The sequence below is a fragment of the Saccostrea cucullata genome, unplaced genomic scaffold (assembly GCF_032062105.1).
Source record: "Saccostrea cucullata isolate Sc308-1 unplaced genomic scaffold, CSIRO_AGI_Scuc_v1 ctg434, whole genome shotgun sequence".
Classification (NCBI taxonomy): domain Eukaryota; kingdom Metazoa; phylum Mollusca; class Bivalvia; order Ostreida; family Ostreidae; genus Saccostrea; species Saccostrea cuccullata.
Window position 1 is genome coordinate 107,988 of NW_026924500.1, and position 26,243 is coordinate 134,230.

General features: G+C 31.9%; 1 protein-coding gene across 5 annotated transcripts; it reads right to left on the reverse strand.

The window, feature by feature from the left end:
• Positions 1–2: 2 nt before the first annotated feature.
• Positions 3–25,059, reverse strand: LOC134266562 (centrosomal protein of 128 kDa-like). Of its 5 annotated transcripts, XM_062748783.1 has the most exons (33): positions 24,998–25,059; positions 24,465–24,686; positions 23,996–24,066; positions 20,289–20,375; positions 19,493–19,570; positions 18,097–18,117; positions 17,156–17,343; positions 16,938–17,010; positions 16,551–16,664; positions 16,155–16,244; positions 15,882–15,956; positions 15,649–15,766; positions 15,242–15,405; positions 14,567–14,832; positions 14,044–14,218; positions 13,672–13,791; positions 13,069–13,200; positions 12,635–12,709; positions 11,291–11,377; positions 10,997–11,056; positions 10,726–10,812; positions 10,230–10,327; positions 9,813–9,879; positions 9,651–9,665; positions 9,282–9,341; positions 7,491–7,519; positions 7,153–7,300; positions 6,595–6,654; positions 3,199–3,370; positions 2,917–2,966; positions 2,520–2,636; positions 2,289–2,396; positions 3–1,741 (listed from the first exon to the last, which is right to left on the reverse strand). In XM_062748783.1, the coding sequence occupies exons 3-33, from the start codon at positions 24,032–24,034 to the stop codon at positions 1,601–1,603; spliced, it is 3,114 nt and encodes a 1,037-aa protein (XP_062604767.1). In that variant the 5' UTR covers positions 24,035–24,066; positions 24,465–24,686; positions 24,998–25,059; the 3' UTR covers positions 3–1,600. The 5 variants fall into 5 exon arrangements, with proteins under 5 accessions (XP_062604767.1, XP_062604769.1, XP_062604772.1 ...); XM_062748785.1 differs by lacking the exon at positions 18,097–18,117; XM_062748788.1 differs by lacking the exon at positions 12,635–12,709.
• Between the last annotated feature and the right edge of the window lie 1,184 nt (positions 25,060–26,243).

A 26,243-nucleotide genomic window follows, 5' to 3' on the forward strand; every position in this document is an offset into this window, starting at 1 on the left:
GATTTCTGTGTCGCTTTATTTATTGATAAATAAATAAATAGATGACAATATGGATTTGATTTTTCACTTAAATAGTTTATCACAAACCATTTCTCACACTACTATCATCCCACACATAATACAGTGTACTGATACAAAATGTACAAAGACGTTGCTGGCATAATTTATAAATTCACTGAAATAGATGTTTTGGTGAAATTCAGTTGCATATCTTGATAACTTTTATCTGATATACTTTGAAAGGAGAGAAAATTCTTTGAAGAAATTGTATGATAGGAAAGTTAAAAAATAAGTTTTACAACATTATAACAGACAAATCTATAAGATATATGAAAAAAAAATTGAGACAGCTCGAAACAGAACATTTTTTTTACCCTTGCAAGGCCCCTGTTTCCCTTACAGTATATCGAAATGAGATAAAAGTAAAATGCATAATGATGTGTATATGCAGGATTGATTCTATTTATAATCATCTACAATGTGATCTTATCATACATAAAAATCTTGGGAGAATGCGATATCTAAATCAAAGTGAATATAAATATAATATCTTTAACATATTATATATAAAGACTTCAAAAATTGAAAACTTTCAATCTAACAGTAAAAGAAAAAAGATCAGATCTACTCAATATATAAATATATTCTAATAATAAAATTTGGAATGAAATACATGTAGATATTAAGGAAAAAAAAACACAAATGGTAAAGATGTATTTAAAATTTCTACGTCTTAAAAAAATCACATGAAATAAAATTGTTCAGTAAAGATACATGTCTACATGTATCTGAAGATATAAAAAATTTTGTTCAAAAATGGTATGGCAAAATATAAATACAACATAAATTTTTTCACAACATTTAAAATTCTGTGTGTACAACAATATATAATACATGTAAATGCAATTATCACAGATAAGGTAAGAACATGTACACAAAATATTGCCATTAATTTACAAATATCCTCTTACAAACTTTTTATTTTCAATGCACCTTTGAATACACTTGCAATGGAATGTGTAAAATAGGAGACATTTTTTTCCCTGTAATATTAAATCCATGTACATTTTTATAAATAATGTACATGAACAAAATGTACACAGACCTTTAAGGAAAATTTTCTCATTTTACAAATGCAACATGCAATGTAATAAAATATGTTTTTGTTCACAAATCCTAGACTTCATGGAGTTCTATGAACATTTAATTCTGTTCTGTAATGCCTACTCTTCTTATATTAAAAACAAAAACAATCTAAAGCACTTGAAACATACTGTATACATGTACATGTTTTTACATAATACTTTGCATCTACAAAATTATCTTGTAGACGATATACCTGTAACAAACAAAAATAAATAATTGTATGTACATACATCTATATGTAGTATTTACAGACATAACCATATGGTATTCTAGCAATCTGCAGACACATCAGCATCTGCTCATACAATTATTGTAATTCCATCATCCCTTAAAAGGATTGAAATAAAATCTGCTTCCATCCCTCCAATAGAATTTTATTGAAAGGACAGTAACCAAAATGGATCAGGCTAATTGTCAGAGAAATGTGGAGAAGGACTAGAGATGTGCACCATTACTATGAAATGGGAATTCGTCTTCCAGGACTTTTTGACCTTGACCTCGACCTTGATCGTAAAGAGGGACCCTCCTGGATTCGAACGTTTTTCCTCCTGGGAGATTTCCGTAAATTGTGCATGTTTTTCTCAATCTCTTCAATCTGAAATTGAGAAAAGTATTGATGAGAAAAAAGTCTGACAGAATAAAACTCACTGAGTGAATTGTTCTACACTATTCCGAGAATTATATTTGGTCTTGAAAGGTATAGGAAAATCATCTATGGTTATATATATAGTATGGGTAGTAGGTACTGTAGATCACTTAATTTTCGCGACACTTTATTTTCGCGAAAACTTTTAAAAACAAAATTTTCAAATTGTGGTCATTGCTCTATATAAAAGGAATTCTATTATAAGCGAGAATGAAATTTTCGCGAGCATACCGTCTCGCGAAATTACGCGAAAATAAAGTTCTTGCGAATAAAAAGTGATTTACAGTAGTACATGTACTGACCATGGAGTAAATTAAGAGTTTAGAACCAGATGCAATTTGAAATTACTCTTTAAGCAAAGAACCTTTAAATTTTAATTGCTATTTTTCAAAGCATCCTCATAATAAATTTTACTTCTCAAATGTTTAGCAGGTCATTCAATAATTGTAAAAGAAATTAAATGCCCTGGGTGAAATAAAAATTGTGGCTCATGTACCTTGTCTCCATAGAAATTAGCAGATTTGAGCTCACTCTGGAGTGCTCGCATGGTGTCCTGTAGTTTGACGTATCTCTGTTCAATTCTGGCCTTCTCCTCTTGTACACCCTGTTAGATTTATAAAGTGGATTACATTGAAAAACTTACCAATTCATAATAATCTTCAATTAATAGTTATGTTGCAAAAATGAGACCAAATTTAAGGATGAGGTATTTTTGTTGTACACTTACTCTCAGTTCTTCGATTTCTTCTATTACGTGTTTGTTGTCCATGGCCTGTTGCCTCAATAGTTCCTCTTCTCTAATTTTACGCAGTTCAAGTTCATCTGTTAAGTCCAAAATTTGAGTCTGCAAAACAAGGTTACAACTGTTAACAGCAAAAAAGATTTAAAATCAGACTTAAAGATGGTGTGTCTCATACAATTATACATTGTAATTAGCAGCATATAAACCAACTATTATTCACAAATATTTTATTTATGATCTCTTTAAATTTGAAAATTCATTTTTGCAACATTCTTCATAAATACATGATAAAGCATATTTGTAATTGCTTTGTGACAAAAAATATTAGCAAGTTAAAAAAATGTCTAGAAGAACATGTTGGAATATACATGTATAAACTAACCTGCAAAGTCTCAACACAGTGAAGATTTTCAGCTTCCCTATGACTTAATTCTGAAAAGAGATGCAAGAAACATTAATTTTGTAATACAAATTTCTAACAATAGTAAATTACTGATGCTTTCACAACCCAAAATGCTTCAAAATAGGGATTTGATGTAACTTAAGAACAGCTTAAAGTAATAAATAGAATTTATGTCAACAACTACACCATAAGTAACAATTTTTTTCACTCTACAGTGTAAGAGCATATATGTACATGTAAGTGCATTAAAAAAACACTAACCATGCTTGACAGTAGAGAGTTCATCCAGGACCCCATCACGTTTGGCAAGCTCAGACATGAGGAAGTGTCGGTCAGTTTCGTTACAGGACAAAGCCTCCTGCAGGTCTTTCTTCAGTGCCTGTTCCATCTTTATTTTATCCCGGATTTCCCCTCGTAACCATTTCATTTTAGCCTGCAAATTAAAGGAAAACTTAACACAGCCATCTTTTATATAAGATTTTAGTAAAATACTTCTTTAACTAGAAATATGTCAATAGGACATGAATGCCCCACCGAGGAAATATTAGTAAAGCAACAGGAAAATTTGTCTGTGTATAAAATTTGACCAGTTTGGTTCAGGTAGGGCTTATAGTTACTAGGGAATAAAAATGTAGGTCAGATCCAGCATCCGAATCAAGTCTGGTAGTGTCCATCCCTAGATGCATCATTCATGCAAGTTTGGTTCAGGCAGGGCTTATAGTTACTTGGGAATGAAAATATATGTCAGATCCAGCATCTGAAGCAAGTCTGGTAGTGTCCATCCCTAGATGCATCATCCATGCAAGTTTGGTTCAGGTAGGGCTTATAGTTACTTGGGAATGAAAATACAGGTCAGATCCAGCATCCGAAGCAAGTCTGGTAGTGTCCATCCCTAGATCCATGCAAGTTTGGTTTAGGTACGCTTATAGTTACTTGGGAATGAAAATATAGGTCAGATCCAGCATCCAAAGCAAGTCTGGTAGCGTCCATCCCTAGATGCATCATCCATGCAAGTTTGGTTCAGGCAGGGCTTATAGTTACTAGGGAATGAAAATATAGGTCCGACTCCGCATCCGAAGCAAGTCCGGATGTGTCCAGCCCTAGATGCATCATCCATGCAAGTTTGGTTCAGGTAGGGCTTATTGTTACTTGGGAATGAAAATAAAGGTCAGATCCAGCATCCGAAGCAAGTCTGGTAGTGTCCATCCCTAGATACATCATCCATGCAAGTTTGGTTCAGGTAGGGCTTATAGTTACTTGGGAATGAAAATATAGGTCAGATCCAGCATCCGAAGCAAGTCTGGTAGTGTCCATCCCTAGATGCATCATCCATGCAAGTTTGGTTCAGGCAGGGCTTATAGTTACTAGGGAATGAAAATATAGGTCAGATCCAGCATCCGAAGCAAGTCTGGTAGTGTCCATCCCTAGATGCATCATCCATGCAAGTTTGGAACAGGTAGGGCTTATAGTTACTTGGGAATGAAAATATAGGTCAGATCCAGCACCCGAAGCAAGTCTGGTAGTGTCCATCCCTAGATGCATCATTCATGCAAGTTTGGAACAGGTAGGGCTTATAGTTACTTGGTAATGAAAATATAGGTCAGATCCAGCATTCGATGCAAGTCTGGTAGTGTCCATCTCTAGATGCATCATCCATGCAAGTTTGGTCCAAGTAGGTCTTATAGTTCCTTAGGAATGGAGCTGCTCCAAAAACTTTAACCTGGTCACTCATCTGGAAAATGTAGGTCAGATCCAGCATCCGAAGCAAGTCTGGTAGTCTTCATCCCTAGATGCATCATCCGTGAAAGTTTGGTTTGGGTAGGGCTTATAGTTCCTAGGAAATGGACCAGCTCAAAAAACTTTAATCTGGTCACTCATCTGGAAAATTTAGGTCAAAAACAGGTAGGGCTTATAGTTACTTGGTAATGAAAATATAGGTCAGATCCAGCATCCGAAGCAAGTCTGGTAGTGTCCATCCTTAGATGCATCATCCATGCAAGTTTGGAACAGGTAGGGCTTATAGTTCCTTAGGAATGGACCTGCTCCAAAAACTTTAACCTTGTCACTCATCTGGAAAATGTAGGTCAGATCCAGCATCCGAAGCAAGTCTGGTAGTGTTCATCCTTAGATGCATCATCCGTGCAAGTTTGTATCAACATGTGAACTTTGATAACACCATCTTGAATGGTATGTTTAAAACTGAGCTAAACACTAATTTAAGAAAAGTGAGGTCAAGGTCAAAGGAAAGGTCAAGGTCAAGAAATGTTGATGCAGTTGCATAGCCCTCATCAATATCTATCAGCATATGAAGTTTGATAAAACTAGAACTGTCCAATAGGGACAAATACCCCCCGCTGGGTTTTTCAGAGAAGGTGCCAAATCAAAAATACTTTATGGATCTAGAGGTGTTCACAATTTACTTACAAAAATTTGCAGTGAAATATAATTGTTGCTCATCATGTTTCTTAATGAATGAAACAAAGGTGTAACCAAATGAAACATCAATACCAATACATTGTAATTCCATTGTAACATTATTTTTTAATTTTTTTTTATTTAATTTTTTTATTTCTGCATTAAAAAAATATATTGCAATTATGTGTTATGTCACTCTGCAAACTGATTGTTGAAAAAAAATCATATTATACAAAATCAAATTAATCTTGATAACTTTATATCAAATCCATTTGAAAATAAAGAGCTGCTCATCCAGTAATGAAGTGCTTTGACAGACAATAAATTACAATTAAGAGAATAAGAGAAGAGAGATCTTTAATTCTGGAGTTGTGCCTGATTCCCAGGAGATTACACATGGTTGATAATAAGATGCCTTAATGTTCAACTTCCCACACCAAACTCATTAATTTATCTTTAACTGGATGCACCTCCAGTCATTATTCCCAAGAGATAAATAAAATTACATTATCTTCTGTGCAATGTAAAAACTGTTTTTAACACTTGATGATGTTTCTTTTTTTAAGTTTATATGAGTAGTTTTAAGCTGTAGTATTTTTGTACAGATATTCTAGATTCTATGTCTCAAACCTTATACATGAGCCAAAAATGAACAAGTCAATTAAAATAAAAAATAAAACCTGTAAAATGCAAAAAAATGAACAAAAAGAGTTGAAAATTCCAATTGCAAACCTTCATATGGTGAATAATAAGTGTACAAATTTTCAGATTAATCCTTGCAATAGTTTCTGAGAAAGGGTCCGGACAAAACCACAAAATAAAAATGAAAAAACACCTGTAAAATTCAAAATAATAATTGAATCAAGATGAAAATATCAGGTGCACAACTTCATATGGTGAATAATATTTGTACAAATTTTCAGACAAATCCTTCCAATAGTTTCTGAGTAATGGTCCGGACAAAATCTCGTCTACAGACAGACAGACAGACGGACAGACGGACATGGTGATTCCAATATACCCCCCCTAAAGTTCGTTTGCGGGGGGGTATAAATATCTTGGATAGTTTCTTTGAAACTTAGCTTTGAACAGAGCTAAACGCAAAGTGTGACGGAAGGACAAAAGGACGGAAGGACAGAAGGACGGAAGACGGACATGACAAACACTATATGCCCCGGCCATATTCATGGCGGGGCATAAAAAATGATAAAGATGTATAAAACCAGCGAGAGTCAACTGTACCTTGATTTCTTGGAGGGCTGTAGAGGGTCCATTTGATGTTCCCTTACATGAAGCCACTGTCTGCAAATTCAGAGATGAAACACTGTACAATATGCTTAAATGAAACAATAAATGTACATCTACTTTCCTCTCTAAAGATTCTAAAGCTACATTGAACACATTAGAATGAAAGGAACCAGATAAAAGGACTATAAAAAGATACATGTATGTTTGATGGATGCCTCCAGCTGTGATTTGAAGAAAATTGTAAAATTTAAAACATCTTTTGAAATTTGTGAACAAGAAATTTAATCAACTTTTGCAGTGAAAGATTTTAAGGGTTGGCATTGAAAAATATTTCACCAAACTTTAATCAGGAAAATGACTTATATTACAAAACTTTTAATGTAACTAAACCAGTGCACTGGGTGGCATACATCTGTTTTCAATCTTGTCAACATATTTTTTTTAAAATTGATAACACTTCTGATTTTAAATCTTCGTTCCATCCTTGTTTTGTATCCTATATGAAACATGCATTGTTGTTTTATCAATTTGAAACTAGAATTAAAGAGCTACCTTCTGTTTCTCTTTGGACCCTGAGGCTGCAATATCCATTAGAGCATCCACCTCTGCCACCATTTCATGAATGAGTCCCTCAAAGTTAGCTTGGAATCTCTTGCAATCATTTCTGGCTTTAAGGAGTTCTTCTTCAACATTCTTAACCCTTAGTATTAAAAAATAAACATTTGTTACATGCAGTTATTTTTTTTAATTGTACTTTCATTCTTTAAAATTCAGCGAAAAATCAAACTAATTTCTATCATGAGGGTAAACACAATTTACAGTTACATGTGTATTATGTACTAGTATATAATTTTTTTCCTAGAGGGTGAAAAACAATCATGAAAATTTACCTTGATAAATCTGTTTCAGCCATCTGAGTCTGAAAGAGAAATTAACCACATTTTGGTGAAAATAAATTGCTACAAAATTTTAAACATTTCTAATACAGATCATAAATTAGTACAATGTTATTTGCACTTGGGCACTAAAATACAGTCTTACTCATAAGAAAAAAAATCAGTTAAAAGCATAAATCACTTGTAACACATCACAACAAGTTAATACTTGTTTTAATAAAATTCACCACAATAAAAAACTAGAAACTATACAGTCAGCAAGGATTCCACTTATATCTGGATATAAGATATAGACAGGTGACATGATGTCCAGATAGATATTCTTAAAGAAGGGGCTGATAACTTTATAGACCAAAAGGCCCATGGGCCACAATGCTCATATGAATTACTTTAGCTCTGCTGTTCGTCAGAAGAATTTTAAAACTTTTTTAATATTCCATGAAAAATTGTGAGCACATATTATGGCCCCACCATTCATCTAAGGTGTTTTTAAATCCACATACACAATGAAGATGAATTTGTACCAATAAGTCTAATATGGCCTTATTGCCAGAGAATTTTTTTCTGTATATATGTACATATGCTGAAACAATTTTAAACAAATCTGAACATTTTTAAACAAGATAAAAAAGTATCAGGGAAAAGTAGGAAGTTTATGGACAGACAGACAAAGTGATTACAACAGCACATCTGCAAATCCTTGCAGAACCCTGTTACATGTAACTGATGAAAGCCCATGCATAAATCCGTAATTTCTCAGAACATTATATTAGTAAAAAATCTCTAATTAATCTAATTAGGTATACTTTTATTTCTCCTCTAGCATCTATCCTCTGATATCTAATCACACTTCCATATATCTATTCACACTGCCTGATATCATATCTAGTCACACTCCCATGCTCTGTATTTATCTACATGCTCTGATATCCTGATATGAAGCACCCAATGGTATTGTATACATCACATTATCTACTGTGCATGGATTAATGAAAATGATTCTGAATTTCAACAAATTTCAATGCACATTCTTAATCTACTTGCACCAAAACTGTGCATGTATCAGTTCATCTAGTGCTTTTTTTAAGCCAACCTTGCTCCATTAACTCAGGTGCACCCCAGGTGTATTTTTTCCCATGCACCCACACTGGAAAATACTTAAATTGATATGTATTGCATGTTCAAACCTTCAGAGGAAATATAAATAATTGATCTCCATGCCATAACCAGGTGTGACAAATAAATCCCATCTACATGTATTTCCAATCACCCAATCAGATATTGTGGAGTCAAAGAGAGAGAAAGTGACTACAAACTTTTTATAGTATAGTTGAAAACATGTTCATGGGGGTAACAATTATTGTTATTTCAAATCAGGAGTAGAAAAAAAACAAAACAAAATCATGATAAAAAATTGTAATGCAAATAATTGCCTATTGAAGTTCTGTGTTAAAATCTACTGTTCTACTTGTTTGTAAAAATTGGGTAAAATTAGAGAGAAAAAAAAATTTATGAACTACACTAAACTTTATTCAATGGTATTACATTAGACTGTAGCTATATTAGTTAAGATTTTTGGGAAAAGGAAGATGACCTTTTCCTATTGGTAAAACTTATCAAACTATCAACTGAAAATCAAATTATGATTTCTGTCAAATTTACGCTAGATGTGAGTGAGCTACGGATGAAATGATGTTTTGCAGTAAAAAAAAAAAGCAGTTGCAAGTCAAATAGAAAACATCACTCTGTGGTTTTTTTTTGCATGCAAACCAGCTGAAGACCTACAGTTTTCTTGCGCTGTAACTTTATGCAAGGTCTAGGTGACCTGCTGCGGGCACGTTTTTCCTACAAGCCAGAAAGAGTACACACGTCTTTACACCCAAAGCAAAAGTGCATTCAGACTCGTCATATTTTCCTTTTAAATCATGTAAATAGGTCTCAACTTATTCCATTGATGTTATCTTTTACTTCAGGCTTACTTAATGTATAGAGATGGGGATAAATGTAATTCAAGATGAAATATTGTTACATATAAGTAAATCTAAATAATTCTTGTAAATACATGTACATGTATATTGCAATGAAAAAAAGACAGAAAAAATACCAGATTTTCTATATTTCTATAGGGATTAAAGGAAACAGAAATCAACTTACTTTCTTTATGAAGAACTATTACACAGAAAAACATAACCACTTCAATACCAAAAAATAGAACTTAAAAAATATTTCATCACCAAGCTACGCATGCTGAGAAAAATGAAATATAATATGAGAAATCAGCTGATGTTAGTGATGGAATCTGGTGATTAGTCTCACCTGTGTCTCAAATTCTTCTCGGGCCATCTCCAGTCGTCTCGACAGTTTCTGATTGTCTTCCTCACATCTGTAAGAAAAATTTCAAAATTTGTAGAATCATTATGTCCAGCTGATCATGTATTTGAAAATCAATGCACCTTACATGTATTATGAAATAAGCTGATATAGAAAGAAAAAGACAAACTATTTTATAAAGTACATTGTAAGTTCTATTTTTAAAATAATTAATATTCAAATGTTGGCATTAATCCTCAAGGTCAATGCCTTCATATCTTAGATTTACTGAAATAATTACATGTAGTAACAGGGTACACATATTTTGAAGACACACAAATAAAATCCAAATTCATGAAAAGTTTAAACAATACAGAAAAACTTCCAATATTTTCCAATTCTTTTTTTCAGGTCTTAATTTACCTTGCAATTTCTTGAGCTAATCTGTCCACCTCCTGTCTGAACTTTTCTTCGTTGCGTTTGGAGATTTTATGTGCTGACTTCTCCTCAGACAGTTCCATCTGAAACAAATTAATCATAAATTTACAATACCACACATAAAACTATTAACTGAACACCACACAACATCATTTCAATCATAGAACAAACATGTGCTTGCAGCTATACTCAATGGTATAAAAGGAAGCTAAATCAATATTTGTGTGTAGAAAATAAGAAGGACCTGAAAGTATCAAAAACATAATTTACACATGTATACGTGTTTTATTACAATTGTATTTTTTTTTACGAAATCTTATGATTTCTTTGGATTCCATGTGCCAATTATGTTCTAATGTTTCTATCTTATGTTTCACATATGACTTGTACCATTTCTTGAATAAACAAACAAACAAATACAATTCTAATAAATTTTTGGGGCCATTAAATAATTAATACTGTAAATTAGTTTCAGACAAACCTTCAGAGCCTGTATTGTGGCCTCATACTCAGCATGACTCCTTTTCATTTTACGCTGTATATCCTGCATGACGTGGGCCTCTCTCACCTTGAAACAGATAGTAAAAATTAACATGTAACTTTAACAGGGCTGAGAGTATATAACTAGTATTTCAACATATTTTGGGCTGTCATTAGCTTAAACATTTATAGAAAGTTCATTATTAAAAAGATATAGTTTCAGACAAAAAGACAAAGAATACTTTTTTTACAGGAATATGAACTTGACCGACCTTGACCTCATTTAATTCTCGTTTTACAGCCTCCAAAGCAACATGATGATTTTCCCTCTCCTGAAATTATGATTGATTTGAAATCAGTTGTATCTTGGGTTCAACCCCAAAAAAGTTTATATTGAATTTTTTTTTCACTGAAACTTAAGATGAAGTGCAGTAACTTCTTTCTATACAGATGTGGTATGAAGATTTTCTAGAACAAATGTTGTACTCAGCTTTCTTATATCTAAGATTTGATATGTAATAAATGGACATTTGGTATACTTCTAGACACCATGATAAAATACTTACATCATTTAGTTGTCTTTGGTACATTTTAGATTCTTCTCGTGCTGCCTTTTCTCTGTGCTGAAGTTCTATAAAATTTTGCTTCAAATCCTGAAATAATAAACAAATTAACAATTACTATTCTTATCAACAATTTATAAAATTGTTTCATCCCAACCGTGATATGTTTCATTCAAGTCTAACATGAAGGTTATTTTTACTTGAAATTATTCAAATTAGATGATTTTTAAGAGGAAACTGAATTAAAATTTCTTTATAATTTCTTTATTTTCAAATATTTATTGCAGATATTTGTATTGAGAATATACCATACATGTGCACGCATCTCATCTGTTTTGTGAATAAGCTATTCAGCTTATAATTTTTGTTTTCTAATACACTAACTACAAATCCATATATACATCTACATAGAGAATTGATAAGTACATGTACATTTAGCTAAATAGGTTTACATAGATAGAATGAAACTAAACATGTACCACTAATTTATTTGATTAATTTAAGTATTAATAATGCAGGTATGCTTCAGTCACACTTAAATATTAAATTTGCTCATGCACACTGTTAAAACAAGAAAATTATAAGTTTTACAGAAAAAGAGCATGAACTGAATCTCAAATGAAAAGCTCCTTGAATATGACTTGCTAAATCAATATAACAAAGCAATTTTTCTCCAATATGCTAGAGAGATCAATAAGATAAAAATAAAATGACAGCTGAAATAAATTGGTACACAAAGGCTCCAATAAATTAATACAATCTACAAGAAGAGAAATGATTTGATAAAGAGGATGCATATAGGATTAAACATTTCACACAATTAATAACCAAACTACACAGTCATGGAATGAGTATATACAGCATACATATGTTATAGCTAAGATTAAACAGACAGTTTCTTCCTAGCCATCCAAGTTCACACATAAATCATTGTTGTTTGACAACTTTAATTTCTTCACTTAATAAACTTTAAATTACTGTAAACCAACTTTTATTCGCATGCGAGAAATATTCACGAGGTTCGCGAGAGCCTCGTCATCGCGAATATTTCTCGCTGCGAACCAGTCCTTTAAGTCTCTGTGTCTATTAATAATAGATTCAAAAAAGGTTTGATCACGAAAATTAATCATCGCAAACTAGTTAACCCCTGGTAAATTGCGAAATAAAATCGTTGCGAATAAAAGTTGGTTTACAGTACATACATAGCCATTTTTCAAGAATGGTTCCATTTTCCTAATATTTTAAGTGAAGCACATAAGAAACTGAGTGAACTTGATGGTTAAGATGGAAGAAACTTGAGAAATTAAGTGAAGCGCATTGCCATGGGGAGATAACTACGATATTTACATGGACTTTGCCGTTTGATTCGGATAACTTAGCTGCTATTTCTGCCTTAAGAGCGCTCATTTCCTTCAACTCTTGCTGCAATTAACATGTGACACATAGAAGAATGGAGAAAGAATAGTTACCATAAATCTTGTTAAAATTGATGTGAACAAACAACAATCTTATTGATTACATGAAGTTAAGAGATAAAAATGTATGATGCATGTAACATTTCTTGAATTCCTTCACCAACTGTTTTTGAATTTCTTAACAGATAATCAAATTGTAAGATACTGCATGTTTTTTGAAATTTTCAATATCTTAAACTATGACCAAAATTTCTCACTTGTTCTAAATAACAAAGTCTACCCTAATTGAGATTTGTAATAAACCCCTCTGAAAATGAATTATGTCCCTCTAGCCATTCATAACATGTATTAGGAATGATAGAGTACCTGCAGCTGAACAGCTTGGTCCTGTGACAAAATATGAGCTGCCTCAATGGAGGAGAGTTTGTCTTCCATTTTGTTCTTGTCGTCCGTGACTTGTGTCAGGCGATGTGATACCGTGTGTAGTTCATTTTCAAGCTAAAATGAAAAACAATGAAAGTGAATATTAATTACAAAACGTATGCCTTTTGCTCATAATTTACTTTTGATAATCTTCACACCAATAATTGTGATATAAACTCCTATTTTCTGTTGGCCTTTATATATGGGGCCTTGACAGTTTAAGCAATTTCTCTTTCACATATCCTCTGTTGGTTTAAAATATACATGTAATACTACTATTCTACTGATCAGTGATGAGATCTCATTTTTGCACCAAAGCATTTCAGAAACATACATTGTATGCGTATATAAAAGTTTCCATCATTCTTATATTGTAAGATTAGGATGCAGAAATTAAAAGTCAAAAAGTTTGTTTTAAATGAAGACATCAAAATTTTCAAGATTAATTGATCTCTTGTATGTGTATCTTACCACAGTGAAGATACAAGCAATTTTTTCTTTAGTACACATTTAAACACATAACATTTATTATATAAGATCACCCACCCTGTCTGCTACAGTACGGACGTCCCTGAGTTCCCGGTCTAAGTCCATCCTGACTGACTTCAGTTCATTGATTTCCACATCCTTCAGACGAAGTTGTTCATCCTGAGCTGCCCTCACAGCCTGACAAGAAATTATTATATCATATATTTGAGCCTTTTCCATGAGGGTGTAATTTTTTGGCTTGTGGACATAAAATCTAAAATCTTAATGATTATAAAGTCCTCCGTGGGAATTTCTTTTGTCATGGCATACTTAGTGTAAATAAATCCCTCATGGTAAAAATGTATATACTGTATGTACAATAAATCTATGTACATGTTAAAGCATGCATGTAAAAAGAACCCCAATAAAAATCATTTTTTGAATACTGACCAGGGCGTCGCCCAGCTCCCTCTTCATGTTCTCCATCTGTATCCCCGTGTGATGGAGGTTCTGACGATGCCCCTCCACTTCCTTCACCAGCTGTTCATTTCTCTGCATCAGCTGATTAGCACCATGTTTATGTCTGTCTACTTCACGCTCCAACTGCTTCACCTTCAACTTCCATCTTAAATGTCAAGGTCAATTGATTTTTTTTTTCATGTTTCATGACAATAAATCTTTAAGAATGTATCATGAATACAAATAAGACTCAATAGTTAATTACAACTGCTGAATATAAATAAATTACATGGTATCTTAATTACTTTATTTTACAAAACCTGAAAAAATTTATTTTACTACTGGTTGCCATGGTTGCTGGACCATCTTTCAAACACTTAACATTAAATATTTTTTTTCACAGTATAAGAATTCATATCCGAAAGAATAATTTTTTTTTTCAATAAATCTGCATACAAATTTGAAGAAATTGAATTATCACTAAAATGCCATTATATAGAAACTTGTTACTTACTGTCGTACTGTTTCTTGAGCACGACCTTTGAACTCGTCCCTCTTCCTCTCTGTCTCCTGTAGTCCTTGCTGAGTGTTCCGTAACTCGGTGGACACCCGGTCTAGTTCTTTGTTACAGTCTTTAAACCTCTGGGCCGTGTCATCAAACTGAGCTATTAGTTGTCCTTTCTGTCTCTCGGACTCATCATATTTATCAGACACCTCTTTGAGTTGAGTAATTAACTTGGCAGTCTGTTTCTCTCGGTTTTCTAAATCCTTTGTTAGTGTCTGTTGATAGAATTTCATTTCAGACCTTGAGATAATTTTTCACTATTCTATCAATGGACATGCATATATATGGCATAGTTGTTGCTTAAAGTTAGTAAAGTCAACACACAATGAAGTTTTTCATAACTGTAAATTCATAGAAGAAATGATAGCAACCTACTCTAACTGAACATTTCATTCTCCTTTATTTTCAACTTTTTCTTCATTACATTTAAATATTAAACACCAAACTCATTCAATGGAATACTATAGAAGTCATTTACAATCATTTAAATAGCACTGCACAAGTTTCCGTTTGTTGAAAAGAGACAGTGAAAATATAGAAATCGACATACTCATTTTTATGAAGCATACACATAGAAGGAAAATGAATGTTCAAATATGACGTAAGTATTCTCCTCTGCCCTACCTCTATGTGATCTGAGAGTTGCACCCTCTGTCTTTCACTCCTTTCTATTCCTCGTCGGAGTTCCTCTGCCTCACTCCCAGCACTAATGGCCCGGGACAACTGACTCCTTAGGTCTGAGATTTCTCTCTCCATGGCCTTTCTCTCTCTGTCTTTATCCTCCTCAACTGAGGTACAGAAGCATGATTATAAACCAGAAATGGTTAGAAGGTTAAAAAAATTTAAATAAACTAAAAAAGATCACAAAGTCCATATGAAATTATCTTATAACAGGTATTTCAAATGTGATAAAAATGACAATATATATAACTTCTGAGTAACTTTCACTTAAAACTGCTCATGTTTTTTATCTACTCTCCAAATTTTTTATCGGAACACACTAATTTTATATCTACTGTCAAGATTTTTACCTGAACGCCTCTTGCGCCTTTCTCTGAGTTCCTCTTCATACTGTTTTTCTTCCATATGTAACTTGACACGAGCTCTTTCCTGCTCCATACGATTCAACTGACTCCTTAGATCTTCAACCTAGAGACAGAATTCGGATGCATAATAAACCTACTAACTTTACACAAATATGTTTTAGACTCTGCAGTTCACAATATAGGATAGATAAAGCTATGAGATTTTTTTAATGCCTTACCTGATTTTGAAGAGCTGCTTTTCCACCTTCACTTTGGTCCAATTTTCTTTTCAAAAGGTCAAGGTCAGATTCAATCTAAAAAAAGTCAATGACATTTTAAAATTTCATCAAGTTTTGAACACGGAAAAAAAATGAAGAGTTGATAATTTCTCTACAACTAATAATAAATTCAAATCTGGTAAATAAATTAAAAATTAAATTTATGTAAAGATATTGATTTCAGGTGCAGAGTGCTTCCCCTTTCCCTTAAGCCTACAGAGTGCTCTCCCTTACCCTGTGTTTCTGAGCCTCTGCCTGTATATATTGATTACGTATCCTCTCATCTGCTGCTGATTGTTGTATGTGATGGTGCTCTCTTAAAGCCTACATTAAGTCAATAGCATAACCCTTATACCAAAGTACATGTACGAAAAATTCACAGCACACATTTATATCTTATTTTACATGTAGGTGCAGATGATATCATCTTTTTAAAAAGCAAACCATCCAAAAAAGTTTTTAACATACATAGATATATCTGCCCATCTGAAAAAAGTTAGATGAAATTCACTTAATGTTTATCCTTTTATATTTTCTTAGATCACAGCTTTGTCTGAAACAAATGACCAATACTTAGTATGTCATTGGCTGTTTGCAAACAGAGCTGTGATTGGCTCCTTTTGAACTTACATGTCGTAGGTCAGAGGACAGATTGGCCAACTCATCATAGCGATCACCTAAATGTCTGTCTGCCCTCATTTCATTCTGTATGGAAGCTAGACGACTCTCCACTCTCATAGCAACCTTCACAATCATTTTTAATAAATTGGTACAATGTACATATATTTCAAATTCAGACATATCCTCTAATCAAACACAGCTTAATTTACAACTACCCTGCATAATTCTGAAAACAATCATGCATCTTTGTAAGACACATATTTCAGTGCATACATTTTCTTATTGTATCATTTTTTTTTCTTCCATTAAATCATCATTTAAGTAAACCAAGTAATAAATTATGTCCTCCTCTGATAAGTGAAATTTTAGAGGAGAAATATGATTTGAGAATCTTACCGGGTCTGTCTGTGGCAGTCTCTTCAGATTCTCAGAAATCTCCCTCATTGTTCTTCTCGTATCAGAATCAAATCTGTAAAACATTTAATATTTATTTTATTTCAGGTGATCAACAAAATGTTTCTGTTACAGAGATACAATTTTTTTTTCACCCTTCAAAAAATACCTCTTTGATTAAACCTTTTCTTGAATTATTTTTAAATCAGTTGAACTCTGACCTTTCCCTCCTATCCATCTCTCTGTTGAAGTGACCCCTGAGTTCAAACTGATCAGTGGACAGATCTCGGACCGAACTGTTCAGGTCGTGAAGTTCTCTGTTCATGTCGTCTGCAAACCTCACTGTGGACCGTCTGCTGCGACGTCGTCGTCTGCTGGGGGACGGGGATCCTTCATATTCACTGTCACTCTGTAGGAATTCAAAAGAAATATTACTTAGCAATGGACTTTACAATCATCCCTTGGTGAGATAAATGTTTTCAAACTTTTTACAGTAACAAGTGAACATTCATCTTTTGCAATGAAATTTTTTTTACTTTGTTTTTATATAAAACAAATATCAATGAAATCTATGAAATTCCTTCTCATTTCAAATTGCTTTTTCTTTAACAAATACAACATATTAAGAAGATATTTTCACTTTACATTCAAAAGTGAAAGCAGATTTAAAACAGTACTGTATCGAGAATGGCATTAAATTTATATCACTCTGCATATTTATTTTTCATGTTCCTTACTGCTTATACTGTAAGTAATTCATGCAGGTTTTGTTAGAAGAAATACAGATATCACTTTCAAGGGGTACAATGTAAATAAAACCTTCAAAATGAACTAGGCTACTCTCATTTATTCTTTATAAATAATTTTCATTTACATGCAATTTAATTTGTACACCTTTTAAATATTTAAATAATGTATTGCAGAACTGCTCAGTCACGACATTCTGCATGACACTAAATGATTAAAGAGTAAGTTAAATACATGAAATGACTTGTCAGTGGGGTGTTTTGAATGAAGGATAACCCTAACATGCTTAATGGAGTAGAAGTTGACTTTTCTGTTGAGAGTAAACAATGTAAAAACCAGGCATGCAGAGATCCAGTTAGTGTTCAATCAATTATAATACAAGGTCAAGGGTTACTGCCAATTTTTGAAAAATCACCTTTGATGCATATATGTCTCCCTGTTAACGATACAAAAGAGGAATAATTCAGCCGTTATTGATAAACCTGTTCAACTGTGATGGAATTTCGACTTATATTATTTTTGACTAAACGGTACTACCTTAATAGATTTCCCAATATACAATGTTATTTTGAATTAAATTTTGATTACCTTACTTGGGCCATTTTTAAAATGATTTTTGTTTGCCCTCTCCCGACTCAGGGTTAAAAAAATTGGATCAGTAGGTAGGAAGGAATTTTTTTTTTTCCGAATATGTCAAACATGTTGAATGGATGAGAAAATTCAGGGATGAAAAATATATTGTTTCCTGCAGATTAAAATTTTTTTGAGTTGGGCCATTTTTAATTAGTCAAGAGAGGGCAAACAAATATTTTTTAAAGATGGCCTTGAAAAAAATAAAATGTACTATAAGCAAGTAGACGAAATTTTCTGCAATATCAGAAATCTTGTTAAGACTTCAGGCCAATACAGTTCTTCACCTACGACTTTGGATTAATCAGTTAAGATAATTGTGAATAAACAAAAATCCCAGATACCTTTCAGACATGATTTAAACCTCCATTGTATTTATATCACAACTGAGATTACTGCAAGTATATTCAAATAATTGGCAAAATTTAAAAGACAGGTTAGGATTGGACTGAACTCTTTTTTCCCTAAAAGTCTGGGGAATGCTATAAGGAATACCTCATTTTCTTGATTCATATCTTGGGTATCGTCCTCTTGCTAAATAGTGTTAACCAAATCAAATAGACAGAAATGGTTTGTGAGTCAAGACATGTTGAAGTAAACAAAATTTAGTGTGTGACAAAGATTCTAATCACGGAATGCCTCAAGACTTAAAACTCAATTACCAAGTCTAAAAACTGCTGTAATCATTAGATTGAGATTTAAATCCCCTCTCAATCATACATGTCAAGCATTTTTTACCTGACATTCTATTCATTTTTCTTTTCTTATTTCATCCACGAAACACTCATTCAGAACAAGAAGATGTGTACAGATGAAAACTGAATAAACTTTTAAACAATAGTTCTTAACCAGATGTATATATAAGATATCACCAAGATGTTCATTTCCAAAGAAAAGAATAATTTATTAAGAAATACATGTATTTAAATGTAACGATATGCATGAAGTTTACTTCTTATTTAAATGCTCTCTCTCTCTCTCTCTCAATACCTTGAGCACAACTAGATTTATTTATATTTCCAGCATAGCTCATGTATTTACATGTACCACACTAAGGTATATAACAAATCTATATGAGCATGTTAAAGTGAATGGCAGTAGAAAGACCAGTGATATACAAATATATGAATACATACGCCATGGACAAAATAGCTCCCTACATACACCTATATTTATATTACCTCGTAATGTCTGTAACCAGGACTGCGGAGTCTTTCCTCATGTAGCTGAGTCCGAGTTCTTGCGACGTCCTCTCTCAGCTAAAACAAAATAACATCATTTACAGACACATACATTAGTGTATTCAAATTTTAGTGTAATTTCTCTTGTAAACTAATAAATGTAATCAGAAAATAACTGAGACATTTCAATTCAAGTTTCTTTAGATATTTAAAATTCAGTACACATTTATGGATAAAAAAGTTGTAACAATGTGTGACTGCAGAATACTGTTACAGTTAAGAGATGATTCTCTTAAATAATTTGTTAAAATAGTTCCGGAATTCATTGTCCATATTTAAACTTACTTTCAACTTTCATGAATTTACTAATTGATGAAAAAATTAAAATTTGTAAATTGCACATGCAATAAAGCAGAAATATTTTTGATTTAAAAAGAACAAAATTCTTAATTGAGAAAGGGCTAATAATTGAAGTTTATTGAAACTATGAAATACAGAAATGACTGTAAAATCACATATTTTTGCGGAGCCAAATTTTTATGGTTTGATAAAGAAATATTGGTTTGTGGGGATTCGATTTTGAGGTTTGAGAAGTTTTGAGTAAAAATGCATATAAAATTTTATATTTTGAGGTGGTCATGAATTTGATGGTCTCTCCCTACCGAGCGTACATTTTGGCCGTGGTTTGCGACGATGCTCCCTACCTTGAAAACAACGAAAGTACACATCCACAAAAATTAGTGATTTCACAGTACATGTATAACTCTTGCAAAAAAAAAAACTTGTGGATCCTTACTCTATCAACAGCACTGCGTTGGTCCCTGGCAACATCTCTATAGTCATCCAACATATGATCCAGAGAGCGCAAGTTTCTGGTGGTACCCTTATAAATACACATTGAATATTTAATTTATATCATAAAAATGCTATAATTAAAGAAAAAATTAATTATTTTTGCATATCTTCAAAAGGAATCAGTTTGCTTCACTGTGCAGAGTCATAGAGGCATTGCATATTACGTTTCACTGCCATCAATGTCAGTGACATTCATAAGACAGTATAAGAAATCTATGTTTTCCGTATCAATTAATTAATTCAACCAGTTAAAATGTTCAGCAAAGTCTTTTCATAATGATTTTCAAAATTTTGGTTTATGGCTTTAATATACATAGTGCAGGTATAGTTTTCAAAACATTACCTAATAAAAAAATAATTTATGACCTAAAAAATTTTCTGTTCTTTGTGTTGAAATAACTATCAGTTCTACAAAATCCTTGAAGTTTGTAAGGATTACCACAGTACAAATCCAGGGATTTAAAAATCATAAATTCAAGAAGATTTTACATTTTTCTTTTCAATATTTTAATCCCAATCTGCTATAAAGTCTCATTTTCAAATTTTACAACTTTTTTATTTTGAATGTCAAAATCAATTTTGATAATAGCAGAGGTAAAATGATATGATACCTCTATCATGCTCTATGAAATGCAAATACAATTTCTTTTTTCCAGATCTTAATTTTTATATATAAAACTAAACAAGTTTATACTAGAACTGTATCTAAATTACTTATAAACCAGACACTTGAAATTTGAAAAAAAAAAATTGACAATTTAAACTGCAAGGGAATTTCAATTTCTCACTATTAAACTGTTTCAAATCAATACTATGCCATATTATAATTCAGCTATCAGTACACATTGTTTAAGGTGACTTAGGAAAATCAGCACACCTGTTTACAAATGGTTTTAAAACTTCAGTATCACTATCAATAAAAAGTGAAACTACCATGCAAACAGCATAATTTGTAACTCAAACATGACAAAGAGACAGTAAAAATTCCTATAAATTCTACCTGACTATTTACCTATCACTTAAAACTACAGTAAAGAATCAATTAAATTAACAGCCGAGGAAACCAGCCTCCTATATAAAAGAGTGCTTGATTAGACTCATTGGAAACCTCAATATGACAAGCAGACCATAAAAAACTCTCAATTGATGCTTCTTTTGACACAGGTAGCACAGATTAGACCAAACTGGATTATCGTAATGATATGATAATCCCCCTGCCACATGAATCACCTATTTCTTAAGAAATTTGCTCTTTGATCAACATTTGATTTCAAAGCTTTTTTGGACATTTCGCATGCCATAAAACATAGTGAGGGGCCCTCAACAATAACTAGTCAAAGTTTTCAATGAAAAGATATTAAATTTTGAAGATTATACCTGGAATAGGAAATTGAATTATCAAAAGTTCACTCTAATATTTCTTTTTTCAGATTCTTAATGTGTGAAAATAAATCCTCTTCAAGAATTTGTTGATATGCATTAAAATATCAATACAAGTTGAAAATCACATCTTCATGATATTTCTTCATTTACTATAAACTCTCTTTGGACTATTACCCATGAATAAAGAGGTCTTGGACTCATTATCATTCAATCATTTAGATTTTTAAGTGTGTCCCATTACTTGATTCATTTGTATTCAAAAAAGGTACCATTTCCATAGCCAAAAAACTTTGATTTCTCATGAATCTCAATTCAATGTTTCTATGGTCATGATGGTGATACATGTATTTGGCAATTCAAAAATGACATCTAAAAAAAGGGGAAGTGTGTTTCATCTCATAGGAAATTATGTCAGATTTATGAACAAAAAATAAATTTCATTTGATGACATGTATGACAGAAACTTGCCCTTTGCTCTATTTCAATGATATTCCCCACTGAATCCATACCAGACCCATCCCAAATAGTTAAAAAAAAATTTTTTATCACGTTTGCATAGCATAAACAACATACAAATATAGAACACAGTTCACACTGACCTTGACCTGCCGAAAATGAATCTTGACCTTCAATGCTACCAATCTATCCTAGATCTCAATATTGTTTTTTATTGTTGAAATTTTTTAAATGTTTGTTAGCAAAAATTATACTTTTTTTATGCTTGTTTTTTGTGAAATTGTGCATTCTTTTGTAATATGTTCAGGTTGCTGCAGTGTTACTGAACAAGAGAAACTCACCTGAGCACCTTTCCAGGCGTTCATCATTTGAACAAATTTACACTACCTGAGGATGATTCCATATAAATATCACTAATCATAGCTTTGAAGTACTTGATAAGATTTTAAAAGGTTTCCCTATATATCCCTATGTAAAATAGTTGGCCCCACCCTAAAAAAAATTTACACTACCTGAGGATGATTCCACATGCATCTTTCCAGGCCCAGTGGTTCATAAAGACTTATATAAAATATAAATATAGGAACACAGTTTCATCTTTCCTGGCCCAGTGGTTCTGGAGAAGAAGATTTTTAAAGATTTTTCCTATATAATGACCTTGACCTGCGGGGGTCGAACAAACTTGAATCTACACTACCTGAGGATGATTCCACATGAGTTTCATCTTTCCTGGCCCAGTGGTTCTGGAGAAGAAGATTTTTCCTATATATTCCTATGTAAAATCGGCCATTTTGGCCCCACCCTTCTCGGGGGTCATGATTTGAACAAATCTCAATATTGTTTTTTATCTTTCCTGGCCCAGTGGTTGGAGAAGAAGATTTTTAAAGATTTTTCCTATATTTTTAAATAAATTTGTTGAACAAACTTGAATCTACAAAAATCCACATGAGTTTCATCTTTTTTTCTGGAGAAGAAGATTTTTAAAGATTTTTCCTATATATTCCTATGTAAAACTTTATGCCATTTTGGGTTTTTTGAACAAAATTTTTTTTTATGTGAAATTCATCTTTCCTGCATTCTGGAGAAGAAGATTTTTTTAAAATGCCATTAATTTTTAACAAATTCATGTGGAAAAGGGCGAACAAACTCTTCATTTGAACAAACATCCCCTTCACCCAAGGTGTGCCTGCAGTGTGAGAAGAAGATGAAAATGTGAAAAGTTAACGACAACAACAAAGACAGACAACGGACAAATTTTGATCACTGCTATTGCCAAGACTCTTGTGGCATTTTTTTGATGGGGTCAAGCTATCAGGGACATAAAAATTGGGAAAATTAACACCCATTTGGGGAACATGGGAATATTCAATGGGTCAGATTTAAGACAGTGGAGGGTCCTGGCTGCTCCTCTGGAAACTTCATCATCATCTAATACATGTACATTGCAACAAAAATTAAGGCAATTTATGATTGAAGTTGATCATCTCTCTCTAAAATTACTACATGTATTTTAAAGAAGGAATTAAGAAAGTTCTTATAACCATGCAGTGAGGAATACGAAAGAAATCAAAAATCTCTCACCAGACAAATAGAAAATGACAAATTCTTTACATGATTCCCCAAAATCCCAAGAAAGAAAATGTATTCAACTAATTAGTGTAAAGGCAAATTAGAAAAATTTAAATGCATAAATAAAACTTATTATTATAAATTCTGCTGAGAATTTTTCGGAAAATAAAAAAATATTCTATCATATTTTGTGTTGTGATACAATTAAAAACCAAATTATGTCTAAATGGTAAGACTTACCTGAAGATTTTCATTTATTCTGTGTATTCTATCATCCATCTTTCCACATTGAGGTACCTTGCAATCAAGATCTATAACAGACATAAATAAAATTTTTAAAAACAATTTTATTTCAGGAAAATATATTTCCTATATATATAACATGAAGAATAAATACATGAAACAGGAATGTCTACATGTGTGCTTGACAAATCATGAATGCTTACTTTTACAATATACTGTTGTAATGACACTATATGTCAAATAATGGAAATTAATATGAATACACATATGCATTATCAACAATTCATCTTTTTTCAATTTGTTTTTATATCTTATGGCATATAATACATATATATATTTGTATAAATTTGTATTTGAAATTACACATAGCATGCCTCTGTATTTTAAGTTCAAAAAGAATTTTCAAATATGGGGTTTTGCATGTATATATGCTAGGCATACATGCACTAAAATCTGAAATACTCACTGCAAATATTTTGTCAATGCTCCCATGCACAACATTAATCCAATGGAAACTTGTAGATTGTCATAATTTATCTACATTTTCAGATGATGGGATAACAACATAACCTGAAACTCGTGTTAATCCCCAGCGTCCTCGCCTGACATACTGTTTTCCTTAGGAACTATGTCATACAGAATACAGGTCTATGCATGCCACAGTGTGGAGGTAAAAATAATCCCGCACCTTCAAGTAATTAATTAATTACCCACTAATTGTACAACCAGATATTCAAACAATAAATATTTTATTAATGCACTGAGACAAATTAAATTAGATTAATCAAAACTAAATAAAGGCGAAGAATACCCGAAATATAAACAATGGATAAGGACAAAGGGAGACGACCCAAACAGGTGCTTCTTTGGAAACAATATTCATTCAGATATTTTCTTATTGTGCAAATAATTATTCCAATAAATTACACTTTAAATTATTGAATGTTTATATATCTTTAAATTTATGGAATCAAATCATGGAATATATACAATACACACACTCAATATTATCAAAGAACGAGTCTCAACTTGTCTTCTTTCAAAACATGCGCCATTTTTGTTTTGACACAACACATAAATTCTGGGGAATGCCTAATTGAAGACCTACAGGTAATTGAAGACCTACGGAAGACCTACAAAAATGGGGGATATATACAGCAAAACTGATATGATATTCTGATTAAGCATGTCCTAAATATATAAAATACACAAAAAAGTTTTATAAAAAGAAGTTTTAAAGTGTATTTTTTAAGCTCGGTAATGGGAACTATTTCTTCTCTCAGAAGACCTACAGCAAGAACGATAACTCGCGTAAATAACAAATCAGCTGTTCACCAAAACATGTCAAGAAAATGTAATTATCAGAAAAATGTAATTAAAAAATAATATTAAAGGACGAAAAAAAATCATTGGAGATACTTTATATACATAAATCAAAGATAAAAAAAAAATAATAAAATGCAATATTCAGTCAGATACAATTCTCTTTTGTTAAAAAAAAAATAATTAGTTATTAAAATCATTAAAATTGTAAACACTGTACATAATTTATAATACCATCATATGTCAATCATAAAATCATTATAATTACATACACTTGTATATATGTTATATTTAGTATTTTATATGTGTTTATAAATAGATCAGTATAATATTTAGTTCAGGTTTGAATTGTTGATCATTAATAAAAATTCATTGTGATAGAATGATTTGTGTTCTTGTTATTAATAATACCTAGTAATGTCATTTATAACATCTGGAAATTTTTATAAGATTTGCATTTATGTAGAGAATGAAAATTTTAAAATTGCAGTTAAAAGAATTTGAAGTAATTTTTCAAGAAGAATACAGACATAATCACTTTCAAAATCTTATTTCCCCCGAGTCAAAGCATCATAATTTTTTTTAAAAATATGCATGCATTTGTGTGATGACATGAATGTTTATTATTTTATTCAATTTTAAAAAGTGTGTATTTTCTTTTAATTTAATTATTGAATGATATACCTCATTACCTGGTATCTTCAAGATTGATATAATGTACATGTATATTTTAGCTCAAAATGTAAAAGAAATAAAACCTTATGTTTCATATTATAGTGCCTATTTCTTGGCTTACAGCATGTTATCTGGAAATATACATTTAATTAAGTTATTAAATATTCCTCGTGAATGTCATATAAATGAGTTATATTGAAAAAAGATGACCATTTTGAATATTAAAAAAAAAAATCAAAACGTTATT

What these genes read in the sequence shown, in the direction of transcription:
- LOC134266562 (XM_062748783.1), bottom strand. Translation starts at nt 24,034, where the DNA reads ATGGATGATAGAATACACAGAATAAATGAAAATCTTCAG. An exon ending in CTGGTTACAGACATTACGAG is followed by an intron (nt 18,118 to 19,492) that starts GTAATATAAATA and finishes TATCGTTAACAG; the next exon opens with GGAGACATATATGCATCAAA. An exon ending in TGTCCTCTGACCTACGACAT is followed by an intron (nt 16,245 to 16,550) that starts GTAAGTTCAAAA and finishes GACTTAATGTAG; the next exon opens with GCTTTAAGAGAGCACCATCA.